General features: G+C 38.4%; 1 protein-coding gene across 4 annotated transcripts in view; it reads left to right on the forward strand.

The window, feature by feature from the left end:
• The window catches only part of ARHGAP21 (Rho GTPase activating protein 21), a 131,644-nt gene that overhangs the window by 63,355 nt on the left and 45,755 nt on the right, over window positions 1-22,534 (forward strand). For all 4 annotated transcript variants that reach the window (XM_040248536.1, XM_040248537.1, XM_040248534.1 and 1 more), the window contains one exon: window positions 22,215-22,307. In XM_040248536.1, the coding sequence (XP_040104470.1) occupies window positions 22,215-22,307 (93 nt within the window). The remainder of the gene's footprint in view (window positions 1-22,214; window positions 22,308-22,534) is intronic.

Raw genomic sequence — 22,534 nt, forward strand, 5'->3', positions numbered from 1 at the left:
CTCAAGAATCTTCTCCAACACCACAGTTCAAAAGCATCAATTCTTCGGTGCTTAGCTTTTTTCACAGTCCAACTCTCACATCCATACATGACCACAGGAAAAACCGTAGCCTTGACTAGACAGACCTTAGTCGGCAAAGTAAATGTCTCTGCTTTTGAATATGCTATCTCGGTTGGTCATAACTTTTCTTCCAAGGAGTAAGCGTCTTTTAATTTCATGGCTGCAGTCACCATCTGCATTGATTTTGGAGCCAAAAAAAATAAAGTCTGACACTGTTTCCACTGTTTCCCCATCTATTTCCCATGAAGTGATGGGACCGGATGCCATGATCTTCGTTTTCTGAATGTTGAGCTTTAAGCCAACTTTTTCACTCTCCTCTTTCACTTTTATCAAGAGGCTCTTTAGTTCCTCTTCACTTTCTGCCATAAGGGTGGTGTCATCTGCATATCTGAGGTTATTGATATTTCTCTTGGCAATCTTGATTCCAGCTTGTGTTTCTTCCAGTCCAGCGTTTCTCATGATGTACTCTGCATACAAGTTAAATAAGCAGGGTGACAATATACAGCCTTGGCGTACTCCTTTTCCTATTTGGAACCAGTCCATATTAGCATATAGTAAATATACTAATAACTTGGTAAATATACTAATTAGTTACATACATTTATTAATATCTAGTGCTGTTCAGTTGAACATAAGTGTCTTAAGCTGTCTTGAAAATATTTTACAAAGTAGAATTGATTATGTTAATGTTCATGGTGATGGTGGTGATGATGAAGGTGGTGATGGGGTGACGATAATGGTGGGGGTGGTGATGATGGTGGTGGTGGCAGAGGGGAGTGGCAGCAATAGCAGCTAACTTACAATGTGCCGGTTGCTGTTCTAAGACTCTGTGTGGTCAACTCATTTAATCATCACAACTTTCTGAGATGGCTGTTATCAACTCCATTAAAAAAATTAATTTATTTTAATTGGAGGCTAATTACTTTACAATATTGTGATGGTTTTTGCCATACATGGACTCCTCCATTTTTAAGATGAGGAAATTGAGGCACAAAGTGTCTAAATAGCAAGTGGTAGAACTGAACACTCTGATTCTAGAGTTTTCTCTCAATTCCCACCCCAGCTTCTCAGAAAGCTCTTTCAGTTCAGTTCAGTTGCTCAGTTGTGTCTGACTCTTTGCGACCCCATGCATCGCAGCACGCCAGGCCTCCCTATCACCAACTCCCGGAGTTCACTCAGACTCACGTCCATCAAGTCAGTGATGCCATCCAGCCATCTCATCCTCTGTTGTCCCCTTCTCCTCCTGCCCCCGATCCCTCCCAGCATCAGAGTCTTTTCCAATGAGTCAACCCTTCACATGAGGTGGCCAAAGTAACTGGAGTTTCAGCTTTAGCATCATTCCTTCCAAAGAAATTCCAGGGCTGATCTCCTTCAGAAGGGACTGGTTGGATCTCTTTGCAGTCCAAGGGACTCTCAAGAGTCTTCTCCAACACCACAGAAAGCTCTTTAGTGTCACGTAATTCATTCTTGTAAATGTATAATAAAGAGGGTTCTGTTCCCTTGAAAGTCAAACAGTATTAAAAAAAAAAATCACTGATGCAACTTTCAGATAAAATTTGGTTAATGTTGTATTAGCCTTTCAGACTTGTTCTTTAGTTTCTTCATTGTTCTTATAATTGAACATGTACTGTTGGCTTAAATCTGCTGGGCTTAAGGATAAAGCATCCTTACTTTAATGTCTGCAATTGGTTTTCATCTTTGATTCAATTACATAATGACAGACAACACTTTTTTTTTGTTTTGTGTGTGTGCATGAAATGATAAGAGCACTTACAGGTATTTACCAAAGATAAATGAAACATGCCTGCAAAAATACTTGTAAAGAACTGTTCATAGTTGGTTTTTCATATTAAATAAGGCACTGGATTGAGCTGACCAAAATAGTAAAAACATATGAATGGGCGACTAAATTGTGGTACATCTGCTTGTGGACTACACACGCATCAGGGATCAATCTCAAAACCATTTCTTTTCTTGAGGTGAAATTCACCTAATATAAAGGTCACCATTTTAAAGTGAACAATTCAGTGACATTTAGCACAGAATTAAAAGGTGTGTGTACAATGTGTATCTGCCCCCTCTATCTAGTTCCAGAACATTCCATGACCGCAAAAAGAAACCCATGTCTCCAGTAGGCAGTCATTCACTGTTCTCCCTTTGCCCTGGTCCTGGGCAACCACCAATCTGCTTTCTGTCCCCGAGGAACTTAACGTATTTGAAATATTTCATATAGGTGGAATCATACACGTGTAACCTTTTTCGTATGGCTTCTTCCACTTTAGTGTTAATGTTTGTGTCACATATATCCCGGAGAAGGCAATGGCACCCCACTCCAGTACTCTTGCCTGGGGAATCCCATGGGCGGAGGAGCCTGGTAGGCTACAGTCCATGGGGTCTCGAAGAGTCAGACACGGCTGAGCGACTTCAGTTTCACTTTTCACTTTCTTGCATTGGAGAAGGAAATGGCAACCCACTCCAGGGTTCTTGCCTGGAGAATGCCAGGGACGGGGGAGCCTGGTGGGCTGCCATCTATGGGGTCGCACAGAGTTGGACCCGACTAAAGCGACTTAGCAGCAGCAGCAGCACATATATCAATACTTCATTCCTTTTTATGGATAAACAATGGTATGTTGTTTGTACATACCACAGTTTGTTTATCCATTCATTTGAGCTGTTTCTGCCTTTGAAAGTGAAAGTGTTAGTTGCTCAGTCCTTTCCAACTCTTTGCGACCACATGGACTATAGCCCACCAGGCTCCTCTATCCATAATTCTCCAGGCAAGAGTACTGGAGTGGGTTGCCATCTTCTTACTCCAGGGGATCTTCCGAACCCAGGGACTGAACCCAGGTCTCCTACATTGCAGGCAGATTCTTTAGTCTGAGTCACTAGGACCCCATGGACTGTAGCCCACCAGATTCCTCTGTTCATCGATTTCTCCAGGCAAGAATACTGGAGTGGGTTGCCATTTCTTTCTCCAGATCTTCCAGACTCAGGGATTGAACCCAGGTTTCCCACATTGCAGGCAGATTCTTTACAGTCTGAGTCACTAGGAGGGCACCTTTAGATTGCTGTGATTAGTGCTTCGAACATGCATATACAAGTATTTGTTTACATTCCTCTTTTTAAATTCTTTGAGGTATATATGTAGGAGTGGAATTGCTGGGTCATGTGGTAATTATTTGTTTAACATTTTGAGGATCTACTGAACTGTTTTCCATACCACCTGCACCATTTTTACATTTCCATTGGCAATATATGATTTACATATATCATCTCTCATTCTGTAGGTTGTCTTTTTACTTTCTTGATAATGTCCTTGGATGTACATAGTTTTAACTTTTGGTGAAATCTCATTTATCTACTTTGGTTTCTCATGCTTTTCCTATGAAGCTTTATTTTGATTAATGAAGAAGGCAAGCACAAAACAGTGCACACTGTCTAATTCCATTTATGTGAAACTCCAGGAAAGACAAATCTAAACAAGTCTGTGGTTGCCTGAACTGACTGGAAAGGGGCACAAGGGAAGTTTTTGGCTTGATGGAAAGGTTCTAGATCTTGATTGTGGTGGTGGTTGCATGGGTGTGTACATTTGTAAAAGCTTATGAACTGTTAAATGGGTACATTTTATGGTCATAAGAAAGTTGATTTAAAACGAAAAACGTATTTGATTCAGTTATTCAATCTGCTGTTGGTGGATATTTAGATTTGTTTCCAATGTTCAGCTGTTTCAAGCAGTACAACTATAAGCCATCTTTTCACATGTACTTTGTGCATGTATGTACTCATTTCTGGTGGGTATGTATATCTAGGAATGAATGGCATTACTGAATCATAGGTATGCACATAGGTATGCTCACATTTGGTAGGTATGGCTAACACTATAATCATTTCCAAAGTGATTATACCAGTTCACACATCCATCAGCAGGGTATGAGAATTCTAGTTGCTCCATATCTTTACTAACACTTGACATTTGTCTTTAATTTTATTCATTTTAGTGAGTGTGTGGTGGTGTGGAATTTGGGTTAATTTAAAGTTTCTTGACACTGATGAAGTTGATTACCATTTATTTGGTTATTAGCTATCAGTCCTTTTACATAATTAATTTATAGGAATCGTCAAATATTTTTGATGAAGACTTTCTTAGGTTTGTGTTTAGCAGATATTCTTCTGTGACTTGCCTTTCAACTTCTATTAGTGATTCTGATAAAGGGAAGTTCTTATTAGTGATTCTGATAAAGGGAAGTTCTTAATTTTAATTTAGTCCAAATTATCAATCTTTTCTTTTATGGTTAGGGCTTCCCTTATGGCTCAGATAGTAAAGAATCTGCCTGCAATGCAGGAGACCCCAGTTCAACTCCTGGGTCAGGAAGATCCCAGATTATCCATCTTTTCTTTTATAAAGTTAATACTTTGAATATTATTGCAGAAATTTTTTTTCTACTACAAAGTCATGAAGGTATTCTCCTTTATTATTTTCCAAATACTTTATTGTTTTGTCATTGACAATTAAACCTACAATTCACCTGTAATTGGTTATTTTTACATGTAGTATAGGATCAAGGTAAATTTTTTCCCATTATGGATATGAATTGGCCTGGCAATATTCAGTGAAAAATCTGTACTTTTTCTACTGCTCAGTAATACCACCTGCTCACACAGTGTCTCTATATGTTTTGGTTGGTTTCTGGACCTTATTCTATTCCAGGGATTGACATATGGCTCATTTTTGTACAGCTTCCAAACTAAGAATAGTTGTATATTTTTAAAAGGTTGTTTAAAAAAAGAATATGAGACAGAGACTGTATGAATCCTGCAAAGGCTAAAATATTTAGCATCTGGCCCTTTACAGAAGAGTTTGCCAAACTCTGTTCCATTCCATTGGTCACTTTCTTTGGAGCAAGACTGACCTTAATTACTACAACTATATAATAAGGGTTGCTCTTAGATAGAATAAGTCTTCCAGTTTTGTTTTCAAGTTTGGATTGGCTATTCTTGTCCATCTGCAGTAACACACACATACACACACATGAGATATTATGGAAAAACCTGAATGAACTTTTTAGTCAACCCAATACAAATTCTTCTGGAATTTTGATTGGTTTTATATTATTTACAGTACTTGAATATTTGAAATATTGAATCTTTCAATCTATGAATGTGGTATATCTCTTCCACAAATGAATTTTGAATTTTTCTGCATCTTTTCAGATAATCATTGGACTTTTTTTCTCCTTTAAACTCTTAAAATAGTGAATTATGTGTTTCCTTGGTGGCTCAGACGGTAAAGAATCCACCTGCAATACAGGAGACCTGGGTTCCATCCCTGGGTTGGGAAGATCCCCTGGAGAAGGGAATGGCTACCCACTCCAGTATTCATGCCTGGAAAATCCCATGGACAGAGAAGCCGGGCAGGCTACAGTCCGTGGGGTCACAACGTGGACATGACTGAGCAACTAAAGATAGTGAATTATATTGATTTGTTTTTTAAATGTTAAATTGACTTTGCATCATAGAACTAAACCAAGATTGTTCCTAATGTATGATATTTTTTGTATATTACCGGATTTGGTTTTCTGCTTTATTTAGAATTTCTGCATTTCTGTTCAAGGTAGCTTTCACATGAAGGTGGACTTTGGTCTTTTTGAAACTTGGTGTATCATTTGGGTTCCCTGAGAAGCAAACACCGAGACAGAAACAATGGCAAAAGACTATTAGGCATGGCACAGGTTGATTGGGGGAAATGCCTGTAGAAAGGGGCAGCAAGGATGGGGAAGACTTAAAATTGTGATATAGGTCTGTCGCCTGGGAAAGAAGAGAGAAAAGGAAGGATTTGGTAGGAAGGCAATTATGGCATAGCTCTTAGAAGGCCTGTATTGGGCCAGAGAGGAGTCCCCAAGCCAACACTGGCTCTTTGGAGAATCCTGCTTTGCGGGGGTAGGAGAGTGGCAAATGTGACCTTCCTGTGAACATGATGGTATTTTACTTCTATTTTTATGTTATATTTATATTATTTACTTATTTATGTATATCACTATATTATTATTTATAATATTTATATATAGTAAATGTATATGAATATACATATATAAATGTTTTTGAAATATATAAATATAAAATATATTATCTATAAATTTAAAGAGATTTATATATATAATTTGAAACTATGATGTGACAAACCTAGACAACATGTTAAAAAGCAGAGACATCACTTTGCCAACAAAGGTCCATATAGTCAAAGCTATGGTTTTTCCAGTAGTCATGTATGAATGTGATAGTTGAATCATGGAAGGCTGAGCGCTGAAGAATTGATACTTTTGAATTGTGGCACTGAAGAAGACTCTGCAGAGTCCTTTGGACAGCAAAGAGATTGAACCAGTCAATCCTAAAGGAAATAACCCTGAATACTCATTGGAAGGACTGTTGCTGAAGCTGAAGCGACCAATACTTTGGTCACCTGATGCGACTATCCGACTCTTTGGAAAAGACCCTGAGGCTGGGGAAGATGGAAGGCAAAAGGAGAAGGGGGCAGCAGAGGATGAAATGGTTAGATAGTATCACTGACTCAATGGATATGAATTTGAGCAAACTCCGGGAGATAGTAAAGGACTGGGAAGCCTGGTGTGCAGCAGTCCATGGGATCACAGAGTCGGACACAACTTAACAACTGAACAACAACACAATGTGTGTGTTTTTTTTAAGATAGAAAGAGCTTGTAACTTTTTGTTAAAGGGCAAACTTGATAGCTTTCCATATGTTCAATAGTTTTCAAGTGTTTGAAAGGATATTTTGCACAAGGGGGAGTAGATGCCATGTCTGATCACAGATACGGGGATGGTTTCACAGCTAGGGGAAGATGCAGGTAGCCTCTTTCCCTGATTCTCTTATGGAAAATCCCCACTCGTATTTTGGACACAGTTAATCTAAGTGATTGTGGTAAACAAGTAGAGACTTTCCGCTTCCTCGTATACCTGTTCCTGAGAGGTAAAGACGAACACAGACCTGACACAGGAAAATAGAAAAATAAGAAGGGAGATTCTGTCTTATCAATAATTGGTCATCAGAAGGTTCAAAGTAAAATTTTCTGACATACTCAGACTAGTCGTTATGTTTATTAAGAAAATGTTTTTATGTGTTACTTTGAGAACAGAGATCATTAAGGGGAGAAACTGTCATTGAATATTGGATTTTCATTGAATTTTGAATTCATCATTGAATTTTCAGTGCCTGCTAAGTGCATGACACATAGTAGGACCACAAATATTTGTTGAGTAAATGTGTTGAATAAAGGGAGTGCCACTGCTTTCACATGGCACTATTCCCAAATGACTTTTCCCAAAACTGCAGAAGTTAGCACATTTGTATCTGACCTCACCTGTTGAACTGTTGTCTCTTTTCCCAAAACTGTTCCTTTCTATTTTTCTTTCTCCCATCAGTCTCCCTTTAACACAGTCTCAGTGACACTTTTTAAAACCAGGAATCTTATTTCATATAGTTGATAAGTGTATAAGCTGGAACACTAATAGCAAAAATACAGTAATCCAGGACCTTAGTAGGAATTTGTAAAATAAACTGGTACATTGGTCAAGTTCGATGAGAAGTTTAAAAAAAAAATTAACTTCACTTTAGAAGGTCCCAGGAAACCATTTTTACAATAATCTAAAATGAAGGGAATTTGATTACATTACAAGTAGGTATTGTCAGAAATCCAATTTTTGGAGTAGATTTTAAGGCTTTGTAAGACATTATATGAAGGTAGGTTGGCAGTCAAGATGATAAATGCAATTTTAAAATCTCTTTAATGGTTCTAAATCCTTTAGGAAATATGAAATCTAGGAGTTCAGAGAACTAATTGGAGATACTGAATAACAGAGCTATAAAGGTGAAAGTCCAGGGAAGCACATGTTTGGAGTATTAATGTTCCAAACTGTCCTGGAAATCACTTCTCTGAAGAAAATATTGTTCTGGAGATTACCTGTAACTAGGTGATTCTGAGCTGTCTTTTCTTAGTTGCTCTGTAACTTAAGACCTTGATCACAGACACAGCCAAATAAGCCTTTTTTTTTTTTTCCAGTTAGTCTGTACTCAAAATATGATTCATAGATCCAGTTAATAATAAAAAGTGAATTTTTTTTTTTTTTGGCCATGCCATGTAGGATGCAGGATCTCAGTTTCCCAACCAGAGATAGAATCTGTGCCCCCTGCATTGGGAGCATGAAGTCTTAACCACCGGACCCCCAGGGAAATCCCCCAAAGTGAATTCTAATAATGATTCTTAAACTGCTTTCAAAGTTTTAACAGCAACTTCATCTCCGGCGTGGAACTGCAATAGAAATATTTTGCGTATGAGTGCTAAATGCATTAAGTCTAGAAATATCCTTCCTGTTGTTTACTCGTTCTCTTAGCTGATGTTTGTTGAGTCATTGCCATGAACCAGTCACTAAACCAATTGCTGGGAAGGGAGCAATATGGCCTCTAGTCTCACTTCCTTTAGCTAGTGATTCAGATGTCACCTGCTAGAGAGGACTTCCCTGCCCGTTTCCTAAAAATAGCATTCCCACCCCGCCTCTCCCTCTCCTTCCCTTCTCACCCTGCTTATTTCTCTCCTTCACACCTTTCACCATCCCTCCTACTACTTTTTTCTCAGATGTTTTCTGCCTCAGTTGGATTGTCGAGTGGAAAGATTATTATTATTTTTTAAATGTTAAAAATAATTGGTTTGTATGTATTTATGGCCACCCAGCATGTAGCACGTTAGTTCCCTGACCAGGAATTGGGAACTCGGAGCCCTAACCACTGGACTGCCAGGGAATTCCAACTTTATTTTTAATCTTTTTTAGGTATTACAGTTCAATGAGCTTTTATTTATTTATTTATTTTGATCACCTTGCCCTGCATATGGGATCTTAGTTCCCTGGCCAGGAATCAAACCCACACCCCTTGCCTTGGAAACACAGAGTGTTAACCACTGGATCACCAGCAAAGTCCTCCCAATTTTGCTTTGTCTATTACTTTTTTCTTTAAACCCAGAACAGTTCCTGGCCTATATACATTTAATAACTCTTTATATAGGATGATAGAAGATGAAGGTGTAAAACAATTACACAAGGGTAGGAAAAAAGAAGTCTGCACAACTGTGGCAGGGTCTGAGCACGGAGAGTCATCTAACCACCTGGGAAGGGTTTCTTAGATAGGGTGTGCTTTGTGCTGAATAGGATTTTATCAGGTCAAAGGAAAACCAGCATTTAAGAACAAATTTCAGAGGTATTTAGAAATTGTATTTGCCCAACTTTGGTGGTAGGACTTGGGGGTAGAATGTATGTCACCAGTTAAAGATGAATTGTGATTTTTGCTTGGTTTTTCTGATATGAGTGAGTGGATGGATGGAGGTACCATTGATTGAGGGATACAGAAGGGAAATACCCTCCTCCTTCCCTGGGGAAAAAAGTTTAGTTTGGGGTAAGTTAGAGCTTCTTGATGAGGGTGAAAGAGGAGAGTGAAAAAGCTGGTTTACAACTCAACATTCAAAAATGAAGATCATGGCATCCAGTCCTGTCACTTCATGGGAAATAGTTGGGGGAAAAGTGGAAACAGTGATGGATTTTCTTTTCTTGAGCTCCAAAATCACTGCAGATGGTGACTGCAGCCATGAAATTAAAAAATGCTTGCACCTTGGAAGGAGAGCTTTGACAAAGCTAGATAGCGTATTAAAAAGCAGAGACACCACTTTGCTGACAAAATTACATATAGTCAAAGCTATGGTTTTTCCAGTAGTCATGTACGAATGTGAGAGTTGGACCATAGAGAAGGCTGAGTGCTGAAGAACTGATGCTTTTGAATTGTGGTGCTGGAGGAGACTCTGGAGAGTCCCTTGGACAGCAAGGAGATTAAACCAGTCAATCCTAAAGGAAATCAACCCTGAGTATTCATTGGAAGGACTGATGCTGACGCTGAAGCTACAATACTTTGGTCACCTGATGCAAAGAGCCAAGTCACTGGAAAGATCCTGAAGCTGGGAAAGACTGAGGACAGGAGGAAAAGGGGGCGACAGACGATGAGAAGGTTGAATGGCATCACTGACTGGATGGACATGAGTTTGAGAATCTCTGGGAGACAGTGAAGGAAAGAGAAGCCTGGTATGCTGAGGTCCATGGGGTTGCAAAGAGTTGGATACCACTTAGTGACTACATCAACAACAACAACATTTCTAATGCCTGTAGAATGTTCAGTACCTCGTTGAAGTTTTGGAAGTGGAGCTCATAAGGAGAGGTGAGAGTTGCAGATATATTTGGAAGTCATCATTATGTATGCTACAGTTAAGCACTAGTCATAAATACAATCAGAGAGCAAGATGACATCCAGCATAAAGGTAGACCCCAAGGGAAGGCAGCATCTTAGAGCTGGTCAGAGAAAGAAGAATCAGAAAGGAAATCTGGTAATAAATTTTGTAAGGTATAAGGACAACCAGGAGGAGTTGATGGATTGCTAATTAAGAGAGGATCATTTTAGGGGAGGGTGGATAACTTGGCATTCATCCTAGAAGATTCTTTAGGATGTAGACTAAAAAGATACAGTTTGATCTGACCTGACTGACAAGTAGCAGATTGGTAAAGTTACCGAGAACCGATTCAGGGCAGTGGGCAGAGGGAATCAGGCGTGTATGTCAGTGGGCTGTGATGTGAATTAGATCAGGGAATGGGTGGGAGGTGGGGGTGGGCATGCTGTACCCCAAAGATTCTTGTCAATGTCTGAGAAACTGGATTAGAAGCGAAGAAATGAAGGTAGGTGTGAGTGTAGACTATTCTTTAAGAAGTAAGAAAATGAAGGGTTGGAGAATGAGAGGTGGTAGCTATGTGGCAGAGTGGGGAGAAGTTCTGTTGTTTTTTTTACATTTGGAAAGCTTTTGTGTGTTACGAGATCTGGAGAGAAGAAGAAAGAGGTTGGTTTTACAGTTGAGAAGAGGCCGTTTGGGGAGCTGAGTCCTGAAGAATACTGGTAACTAAATCCTCAGCTGAGGTAGAACAAAGGGAAGGAAGGGTGTTTTTGTTGTTTAGTCACTCAGTTGTGTCCGACTCTCTGCAACGCCATGGACTGTAGCTTGCCAGGCTCCTCTGTCCTTGGGATTTTCCAGGCAAGAATATTGGAGTGGGTTGCCATTTCCTTCTCCAGTGGATCCTCCCGACCCAGGGATTGAACCCTCATCTCTTGCATTGGCAATCAGGTTCTTTACCACTGAGCCACCAGGGAAGCAGAGGTGTGGGTAGGAAAAGATTTTTTAAAAGAAAAAAAAAGAGGATACAGTAGTTGAGATAGAGTGAAGTAAGAGGTACAGTTATCTAAACAGTGTGAGGAATCAAGATGGCAGAGCAAGTCTTCAAACGTTATGAGAAGCTTGATATGGCAACCTCAAGGGAAAGGGAATTAAAATATTCAATACAAGCAAGAGACTCTAGTCAGTAGTGTCAGACACTTAGCTCAACTGGGCAACTAAATCAGTGGGTTACACAGTTTTGCTCAGTGACATCGCACCAAGAACAAGAGCAGAGGGAGGGTCTGGTTGGAAGTGTCCATAGCTGGACATTGGCAAGTGGAGCGCTTTGGAAGGTCAAGGGGGAGAGGAAGTTGAGGTTGCTGGTGAGTTTGGTTGTAATACTGATCTGTGGGTAAACATGAGAAAGTGATTTCTCATAATCACTTTGGAGATTAAAATACACTTTAGGAGACTGGATAGTCTTGAAGACTAGAGAGGACTAAGGTTTTGAAGAAAGATGGGCAGGTTTTATCAGTTACGTAGTCAGGCAGTGGTATGGTCAGAGATGGAAAGATAGTTGCCTGTGGTCAGTGCAGTGCGGCACATTTTTCTGGGTTTGCAGAGAACTTAAAATCTAGTACAACTGGAATAACCGGACTGTGAATCCACATTCGATACATACTTTGTGAAATTCCTGAAGCTTCAGAGAGGGAAAAAAACGATGTTGAAGAAACTTCAAATACTCCAGAAGACAGGTCCCAGGACTGTTTTGTTTGTCGCAGAGTAATCAGCTCCTGGCAAGTTGTCTGTGGTCCGAGCTCAGTAAATATTTGTTGAATGAATAACACCCTCCAGAGTATTTCTTGACTGGGAGATTTATAATGCCGGAAAATTGTGGCTCGCAACTGACACCTAGTGGTGGTATACTCAAATTACTAATAAGTGACAGCATTTTCTTTCTTATTTCAGAGAAATCGTACAGATCAGTGGCAGGAACAGTAATAGCTTTGTTCCTGAAACAAGTCTCTGAGTTGATTTTGGGCAGTCTTGCTATTGGCATTTACCAGGACTTTAATTTGAAACAATCAGCAGTAATATTTACAGAACGTCCACTGTATGCCAGACACTGTTCTGTGTGCCAGAGATTTTCATGTGGTGTTATTCTCTTGTATATAGGACCTTACTGAATTTGAGTACATAGATAGAGCATTCCACTCGTTCTAGAACTTAATTTTAGGGTTTTTTTTTTTTTTGGTGTGATTTTACATGTGAGACCTTTCTAAATTTGTTTCATAGCTTTTGGTGCTAACATTTCTATGTCATGAAATACTTTGCGTTAATGTTAGGCAGGCTTTTAGGGAGATTGAGGTAAGGAAGTCTCAGGTTTGTTGTCAGTTTATATGATACACGTTTTCAAGATAACTATATAGTATGGAGAACTGTGAACAGATTGTATCTTTCCTTCATTGCTGCTCAGTCACTAAATCATGTCCGACTCTTTGTGACCCCCATGAACTGCAGAACACTTGGCTTCCCTGTCCTTCACTGTCTCCCAGGCCTTGCTCAGACTCATGTCCATTGAGTCAGTGATGCCATCCAACTATTTTGTCTTCTGTCACCCCCTTCTCCTCCTGCCCTCAATCTTTCCCAGCATCAGAATCTTTTCCAGTGAGTGGGCTCTTTGCATCAGGTGGCCAATGAATTGTAGCTTCAGCGTCAGCATCAGTCCTTCCAATGAATATTCAGGGTTGATTTCCTTTAGGATTGACTGGTTTGATCTCCTTGCTGTCCAAGGGACTCTCAAGAGTCTTCTCCAGCACCAGAGTTTGAAAGCAACAATTCTTCAGTGCTCAGCCTTCTTTATAGTCCACCTCTCACATCTGTATATGACTACTGAAAAAACCATAGCTTTAACTATATGGATCTTTGTTAACAAAGTGATGTCTGTGCTTTTTACTGTGCTGTCTAGATTTGTCATAGCTTTGCTTCCAAGGAGCAGGAAGTAAAGTTCTGATATGTTAGTAATCATGCTGACATATTTAAAGTATTTAGGAATGAATTGACATGATACCTAGGATTTGCACTAAAATACTTTAGGAAGAAAATTTGAGTGTAAATGAAACAAGATGACAGATTTTGAATAATTATTTAAATTATGTTCCTGGCCAGAGGTTATTCTACTGTTTTTCTCTACTTTTGTAAATTCTGGACATTTTCCACACTAAAAAGTAAACAAAAAAATTAGACTGGTGTGGGTAGAAAGAAAGTTTATGATTAAGTTAGAACATGATCTGTATATTAATATTTAGCAGATTTTCTTGCTTGCTTTGTTCCATTTGATGTTATTTGAATATGAGGTTGAGTCACAAGTGTGTGTTTGCTTATAATGGATGAAATGTGATTGAGACCTGACAGGTGACACATTGTCTAGAGACTATTGGTATTTGGACTTTAAAGCTCATAAGATTTGTTGGACAACAGATTGGAGGCCTGGGAGATATAATTTAAAGTACTAGCCATCACTGTGGAAATGAAAGTTGTCTTAAGTGGAAGTTTGGAAACACTTAGGTTTAGAAAGCTGGAATGCGATTTTTTTTTTCTCTCTCTCAGTGCTTCTGCTTTTACAGGGAAGAGAAGAGAAAAGGACCCGGTAATCTGCCATGACAGTCCTCTTAAATTGGATTCTACTTAATTTTCATATAGGATGTATATTCATCATTGATACATGTGGATTTTTGATGGTAAACAGTCTGTTAGGCTCTAAAAGTGTTTTGTATGCCATTAGCAAACCAGACCCCTAAAATGAAAATTAGAAGCCTGTTTTCTTCTTTTTTGTAGAAGTCTGTTCTCAACAATTTAAAAGGAGCTATAAAATATTTCCGGCAAACAGAAAAATAAAGGAGAAATGTAACTTCCAAGTGCTTTCTACCTATGTCATCCTAATATTTCAACACCACCTAATTCCTCTCTGTCTTTCTCTAAGACATAAATTGCTATAAATATGACTAAGGCCTTATTCTTTTCTATTCTCTTCCCCCAGATGTAATTCCTAGCTTGAATTTTGTATTTATCACTTCTGCCTTAGGAGAGCCATATTCCTAAACTTAGGCTTAGTAAGTACTTCCCCATGCCCTGGGTTTGTTTTTCTTCTTTCTTTGCCTGTAGCGATCTACAGCCCAGCAAAGCGAAGCAAAGATCATTTTTCATTATTCAAATTTAACTTTGATATAGCTGTCTCAGTCTACATTGTGGTTTCAATTATTAGGGGTCTGAAAAATAGATTTTAATTTCAATGAGCTATTTAATTGATTTTCTTTAAATAATTAATGCCTGGAGCCTTAGCATTCCATTATGTGACCTCTTTAGCTTTCTGCCTTTGGGGAGAGCACATGCCTTCTAAGGCTTATCTAACTTTCATATTAAGCCCAGTTTAATTTCAACAGCCTTTTCTTGTGTAGAGATAGAGCATTTCTTTGTTTTTCTTTGTTTTTGTCTCTTTTTTTTTTTATAGGAAAGAAATAGATAAAAAAGAACTTTAATCTGTCATTATAAAAACAGATTTGTTTTCATTTAAAAAGTTGTTTGATAGCATGTTTGTGAACTCTGAGAGAGAAGGAAAATTTTTTTAAAAATCTCAATCTGAGTAATTGCCATTGTTTTCTGCTGCTTTGCTTTTGGTTGAAATGTAAGATGGTATTTCTTTGTTTAAAGAATTCTTTTTTATTTTAACTGCTAAGAAATACATTTCTTTGTCCCTGTAGGGGACAGAGAACTATAGGATTCCCTGATCTATCCCTCGGTGTGTCTTCTTTGTAGGCTCTTGTTTGTAACTGGTATAATTCAAAATCTGTTGCTTCGGAAAATAATCGGTTTGCTTTAGTCTGCTTGCTCTGTGTACTTCATATTTCAAATTTCGAAACAATTTAAATCCAATTGTTTTAGGTTTTAGCGTTCTCCAGAGAAGAGGGTCATTAGAGCTTCTGGCTTTTAGACACCAATCTCTTTAATACACTGGGCTTCCTAGATGCCTCAGTGGTAAAGCAAACTCCTGCCAGTGCAAGAGATGCTGAAGTCATGGGTTTGATCCCTGGGTCGGGAAGATCCCCTGGAGAAGGAAATAGCAACCCACTCCAGTATCCTTGCCTGGAGAATTCCATGGACAGAGGAACCTGGAGGGCTACAGTCCTTGGGATCTCAAAGAGTCAAATGTGGCTGAATGACTGCGCACACACACACTCTTTAAGGCAGATTTGTAGTTTGTGTCAGAGTTACTGGAAATGTTTAGTGCAGTCTCCCTTCTTTTTTTCGTTGTTCTTTGGTTTCTACTCTTCAGCTTCCCTCTGCTATGATGGTTAAGTTTGTATCGTTCCTCTCTAGACCGGTATTTAATCATGCGCTGACCCTGTGACAGTGCTGCGCCCCTGGCCTCATTCACCCCTGCTCTCTACGTACAAAGGGTTATCATCAGACTTAGCATAGTAGTAACATTCCTTAAAAACCTACTGGTATGAAGCATTATATAAATATGTTAATGGATTCTCTCTTCTAATCCTTACAACAACCTTGCCAGGTGAAAATAAATAAATGATCATCATTCTCATTTTTCCCATGAGTTAACTGGGGCACCAATAAATCATTTGTTTAAAACCCCTTGAGGATGGGTTTGCCAGATAAAATAGAGGATGCTGAATTACATTTGAATTTCTGATAGACAATAATTTTTGCAAAATCCAGTAACCCTTCTTGGAAAGTATGTGGTAGAGCTGGGATTTTAAACCCTGTAATCCGGTCATAGGTCTCAAGCTGTTGACTGCTACGTTATACAGGATATGGAGAGTAAAACTCATGCCCACCTGGATGCTCATTCAGTGTCTGGATGGCAGCTACTACCTATTCATTATTGTTTCTTTTAGTTGTTCCCCGCCCCCCCAACTAATCATATTTACTGAAATGTAAAAGTATTTGGATTCTTTCTGATTTCAAAGTGTCACTTTCACCTTCAAGTAAATTCATATATGCTTTTTACATCTTCTTATCTAAGTCTTTACTAATTGTATGTTAAGTGGCAAAATAGAATAAAATGGGACTTTCCTGGAGTACATGCTCATTTTGGCCATTCTTATTCACATAAGATCACCACCATCTTCTTCCTTTTCTCAAAGACAGAAAGATTTAGTTACAGGTGTGTGCTAAAAAGACACATTTCCCTTTTCTTCTGGTAAGGAAATGATACTTGAATAAGGTCTTTAGAAAACTAAGAAATTATAAAATACACATGCAGAATTGAAAGAGATGTTTTACCGAGAATTGCCAAGGAAGCCACTAACTCCGCCAAATGATCCTACAGGGAAGTAAGGGGTAGATTTTCCTGATGAATTGCCACAGGGTTGGACTTTTAGTTTTGCATATCTAGAAACTGATTGTAAAAAACCAAAGGCATAGGAGATTGAATAACACAGACTTTAAATTTGATGCTTATGATTTCCAGTTCTAATGGAATTGCAGAGAGCATATATTAAAAAGAAGACACTCTTAAAATTAATGAACTATGTGTTTAACATAAGACTTAAAGTCAAGGCATATAGAAATTGAAGAGAGGGATATTTCTTATTAAACCTGTCTGTAATTAATGGATGCCTCTGGGAAAATTTTCTATTGTCCAGAAGAAATTGGATAACATCTATAGTAGTAATAGCAAGTCAGAATTCTATAGAGAGTCTAGAAAGGAAAGTGAACAAGAAGGATCAGAGTACAACTCTTAGCAGTTAAAATAGTTTGCTGTAAGGCTGGCCCTTCTTTTAGGGTACTCCATCTTCATGTATTTTCAGGCGCAGTATATTGAAGGATTGGTCAATTGGTGGCAAAGTCTCTCTGAATTTATAGTGGTAGTCATTGCCAAGTTACTGTTTCCTTTATAGAAATTAAAATCAAATTATTTTGAACTGCATTTATTCTGTGTAAGTGAAAGTAATTAACCTCCAATTAAAATAAATAAATTTATATTTAAAAAAAAAAGAAAGTTCCTATAAGAACTTTCAGAAGTCTCTATATTGCTATATAGCCAGCTTTTTCCTATTTTGTAGAAGTCATTAATAGTCATTTATATTTTTGTGTGTTTTTAAATGTAGGTATGATATAATCACCTTTGGGACGTGGTGGACTGCAAGTCATTAATAAAAAGAAAAATGTGTCCTTTCTTTTATTATATAAATCTTTTTATGAAGCAGTGACTTGATAAAGAGAAACTTACTAAACCTTCAAATCTCTAGCCAAGTAAAAAGTAAATGGTTTTCTTTAAACACCCACTGCTGTGAATGTTGAGTTGGCTACATAAGGACCTAGCCTGATTACCAGCTTGTTTGGAATTGTTTGCATTTTAAGTGACTTAAACTGAAAAGAATTTTTTTTTTTCCCTTTCAAACTAGTTGTAAGAGAAAGCTTGATGTAAGATTTAAATAAGAAATATGTCCATTTATTGAGCAATGATTTATCGAATGTCCATTCTGTGCCAGGCATTGTTAGGTCTATGAGCATCAGTGAACGTGACAAAAATCCCTGCTCTTCATTTTAGTTGAAGAGACAAACAAGCAACATGTAAACAAATAAATGCGTAATTGTAAGTAGTGGATGACCAGTTCTGTGAAGTAAAAGCTTGGCATAGAAAAATTTTCCAAACTTTGTATTATAATTTTCAGAGTACAGCAAATGCCCTGTCTGTCTGTCTGTATTCCACAATTAACATGTTTAAGATATATTTGCTTTATCTGTCCATCCATATGTGTGTCTGAGTGTCTGGCTATCTAGGTTTATTTTTTTCCTTCAAATCATTTGAAAATTATGTTGCAGATATCCTTCTCATTATAATAATAGAAATGTAACAATATAATAATAAAATATGATAATTGATGATTACTAATACTTCATTCCTAAGTATTTCAACAAACTTCTCTTCAGAATGAGAACATTCTTCCTTATAGTAGGGAGTTAACTAGCATTTAGTTCTCTTACTTCCTTCAGTTGGGGTTGTCATAGCTAATGAAAAGTGACCAAAGGATTTAGGATATTTTCAGGTCATCTAAACATAGAGAGTTTATAGAGTTTCCTTGGGAAGAGATCTGATAAATAGAAATAGTTTTAAAAATTGAATGATAGCTACTTTGCAGGTGTATTTTTATGACTTTTCAAGTTTTTAATTCTTGAAAACATGGGACTAGTCTTCATCTAAACACCGTGAATGGAAATGCACATTTACTGAGAAAGTGCTCCAGTTATAAGCTATGCTAGGCTTCCCGAGTGGCTCAGACGGTAAAGTGTCTGACTACAATGTGGGAGACCCAGGTTCGATCCCTGGGTCAGGAAGATCCTCTGGAGAATCTAGAATGGCAACCCACTCTAGTACTCTTGCCTGGAAAATCCTATGGATGGAGGAGCCTGGTAGGCTACAGTCTATGGGGTCGCAAAGAGTCGGACAAGACTGAGCGACTTCACTTCACTTTTAAGCTATGCTGAGCACATTTATATGCTATCTTTTGAATCCTAGAAACTTTTCAAGAATCTTAAAACATATCTCTATGCTATGAAAGAAAGAGTAATCATTTCTTTAAGTAAAAAAGTTTATTTAATTACAGCTGGACTATCTAGTGGCAAAGCAAGAAATTTGGATACCTGTCTTCTGCGGAAAAGCACAAGCAGTTTCCACTGTGTCTTGTTGCATTTTAAGGAGAGTTAGCATTCTCTACTTTTAGAGGCTTTCTTTCAAAATAAATAGCTAAATATGTAAGCGGAGTTGATGATAGATGTTGCTTTATTTGTTTCTTTTTTTTGAGTCACTTTTGTGGTTCAGTTCATTTCAAGCCACTCAGTGGTGTCCAGCTTTTTGCAACACCATGGATTGCAGCACGCCAGGCCTCCCTGTCCATTGCCAACTCCCAGAGTTTACTCAAACTCATGTCCATTGAGTCGGTGATGCCATCCAGCCATCTCATCCTCTGTCGTCGCCTTCTCCTCCTGACTTCGATCTTTCCCAGCATCACGGTCTTTTCAAATGAGTCAGTTCTTCTCATCAGGTGGCCAAAGTATTGGAGTTTCAGCTTCAGCATCAGTCCTTCCAGTGAACACTCAGGACTGATCTCCTTTGGGATGGACTGGCTGGATCTCCTTGCAGAGAGCTCCAAGGGATTCTTAAGAGTCTTCTCCAACACCACAGTTCAAAGACATCAATTCTTTGGCTCTCAGCTTTCTTTATAGTCCAACTCTCATATCCATGCATGACTACTGGAAAAACCATAGCTTTGACTAGATGGACCTTTGTTGGCAAAGTAATGTCTCTGCTTTTTAATATGCTGTCTAGGTTGGTCATAACTTTTCTTCCAAGGAGCAAGCGTCTTTTAATCACCATCTGCAGTGATTTTGGAGCCCCCACAAAATAAAGTCTGTCACTGTTTCCACTGTTTCCCATCACTATGAAGTGATGGGACCAGATACCATGATCTTAGTTTTCTTAATGTTGAGTTTTAAGTCAACTTTTACTCTCCTCTTTCACTTTCAATAAGAGGCTCTTTAGTTCTTCTTCGCTTTCTGCCATAAGGGTGGTGTCATCTGCATATCTGAGGTTGTTGATATTTCTCCTGGCAATCTTGATTCCAGCTAGTGCTTCATCTAGCCCAGCATTTGTCATGATGTACTCTGCATATAAGTTAAATAAGCAGGGTGACAATATACAGCCTCGACATACTCCTTTCCCTATTTGAAACCAGTCTGTTGTTCCATGTCCAGTTCTAACTGTAGCTTCCTGACCTGCATACAGATTTCTCAAGAGGCAGGTCAGGTGGTCTGGTATTCCCATGTCTTTAAGAATTTTCCAGAGTTTGTTGTGATCCACACAGTCAAAGGCCTTGGCCTAGTCAACAAAGCAGATGTTTTTCTGGAATTCTCGATGATTCAATGGATGTTGGCAATTTGATCTCTGGTTCCTCTGCCTTTTCTAAATCCAGCTTGAACATCTGGAGGTTCACGATTCATGTACTGTTGAAGCTTGGCTTGGAAAATTTTGAGCATTACTTTACTAGTGTGTGAAATGAGTGCAATTGTGCAGTAGCTTGAGCATTCTTTGGCATTGCCTTTCTTTGGGATTGGAATGAAAACTGACCTTTTCCAGTCCTGTGGCCACTGCTGAGTTTTCCAAATTTGCTGGCATATTGAGTGCAGCACTTTCACAGCATCATCTTTCAGGATTTGAAATAGCTCAACTGGAATTCCATCACCTCCACTAGCTTTGTTCATAATGATGCCTCCTAAGGCCCTCTTGACTTTGCATTACAGTATGTCCAGCTCTAGGTTGGTGCTCACACCATCATGATTATCTGGGTCATGAAGATCTTTTTTGTATAGTTCTTCTATGTATTCTTGCCACCTCTTCTTAATATCTTCTGCTTCTGTTAGGTCCATACCATTTCTGTCTTTTATTGTGCCCATCTTTGCATGAAATGTTCCCTTGGTATCTCTTATTTTCTTGAAGAGATCTCTAGTCTTTCCCATTCTATTGTTTTCCTCTTTCTTTGCATTGATCTCTGAGGAAGGCTTTCTTATCTCTCCTTGATAGTCTTTGGAACTCTGCATTCAAATGGGTGTATCTTTCCTTTTCTCCTTTGCCTTTTGCTTCTCTTTTTACAGCTATTTGTAAGGCCTCCTTAGACAACCATTTTGCCTTTTTACATTTCTTTTCCTTGGGGATGGTCTTGATCCCTGCATCCTGTACAATGTATAAAAATTCATATAAAAAAGTTTTATGTGACAATTATGGATTCTTTATATTTGACACTCAATCAAATTCTGCCCAGCATTGCAGTCTAACAAAATGGATTAAATTTATCCCATACATGTATAAGCATTATTTTCTCAGTTACATTCTTTTTAAAGAGTCAGGGCTGTGTGTTCTGTTTCAGTTTCTGATTCAGTAGATCTGAACACATTTCCTGGGTTTGTCAATACTGCCAGTCTGGGGACCACACTCTGAGTACCTACCTGTTTGTCCTCTCTCAGAACTTACCTTCGTACTTATCACTTACTTTAAACGTTCTCTCATCCATGACTCCTGTTTTTTTTTTTTACTTCTGTGTATTGAAACTGTCAGTTGTTCTCAAATGTTAGTGTGTCGGTGAATCACCAGGGAAAATTGTGGACAAAGCAGATTTCTGATTGGACTCCAAACATTGGTTTTTAGTCCCTGAGCTGATCTATGGATAGCAGTTGGTGAAGTCCTGACTTTCCCATTTGATCACCTGCTCCTCATCACCATGACTGTCTGTTGTGTTTGTCTCTGTTTTTTAATACTGTAGTGTCATTCTTCATTCATATGTCTGTCTCTCTCCAGCATCCCTAAAGGGAAAGAACTGTTTTACTTAGCATTATGACTTCAGTGCTTAATACCATGCAATGTTAAAAAGCAGTAGACTTGATAAAAATAAATTACTGAACAAATGGAAAAAGAAAAAGGCAGTAGACTTGAGTACCACCTGTATAATTTAGCTCTGTGATCTTGGAGAACTTACTTTATCTCCCTGAGCCTCAGTGTCCACTTTTGTTCCATTGTAATATTTACTCACTATGGAAATTAGCTCTCAGGCATGGTAGTATTTAGTGTAGTAATTTACATACAGAATGTTCCCAATAAATGGAAACCATTGCTACTGTGGCGGTTGTGTTATGAAAGAAGCAAAATAAATGTTTGAGTTTGTGAAATACTCTTAATAATGACTTCAGCATTCAAATTCAGGATATGTTGGTTAACACTTCATTAAAAGATCTTGGCTTAATTGTCTCAATTAAACATAGTTTCCTGTTTTGCTGTTTTATGAAAATATTGTGAAGTGAAACCATGCCCTGGATCTTTTCTCTCCCACAGGAAAACAAAGAAACCGCTTGGAACCCATGGACACCATCTTTGTTAAACAGGTGAAAGAGGGCGGACCTGCTTTCGAAGCTGGATTATGCACAGGTGCTGATGTCTAAACAGACTCTAAATTTCTTACTTTGTTTCTTCCATATTTCATTTTCCATATTTTTCTTTCTCCCTCTGTATGTTTCTTTCTTCCTCTTCATATTAGTTATCTCTGAGACCTAGTTAGTTATATGCTTCTTGATACCCAAATAGATACATTCTGACAGAAATACAGAGTTGTACACTACTGAGCAACTTAGCACATGCACACACAATTTGTGGGC

Source organism: Oryx dammah, unplaced genomic scaffold (assembly GCF_014754425.2).
Source record: "Oryx dammah isolate SB20612 unplaced genomic scaffold, SCBI_Odam_1.1 HiC_scaffold_10, whole genome shotgun sequence".
NCBI lineage: Eukaryota > Metazoa > Chordata > Mammalia > Artiodactyla > Bovidae > Oryx > Oryx dammah.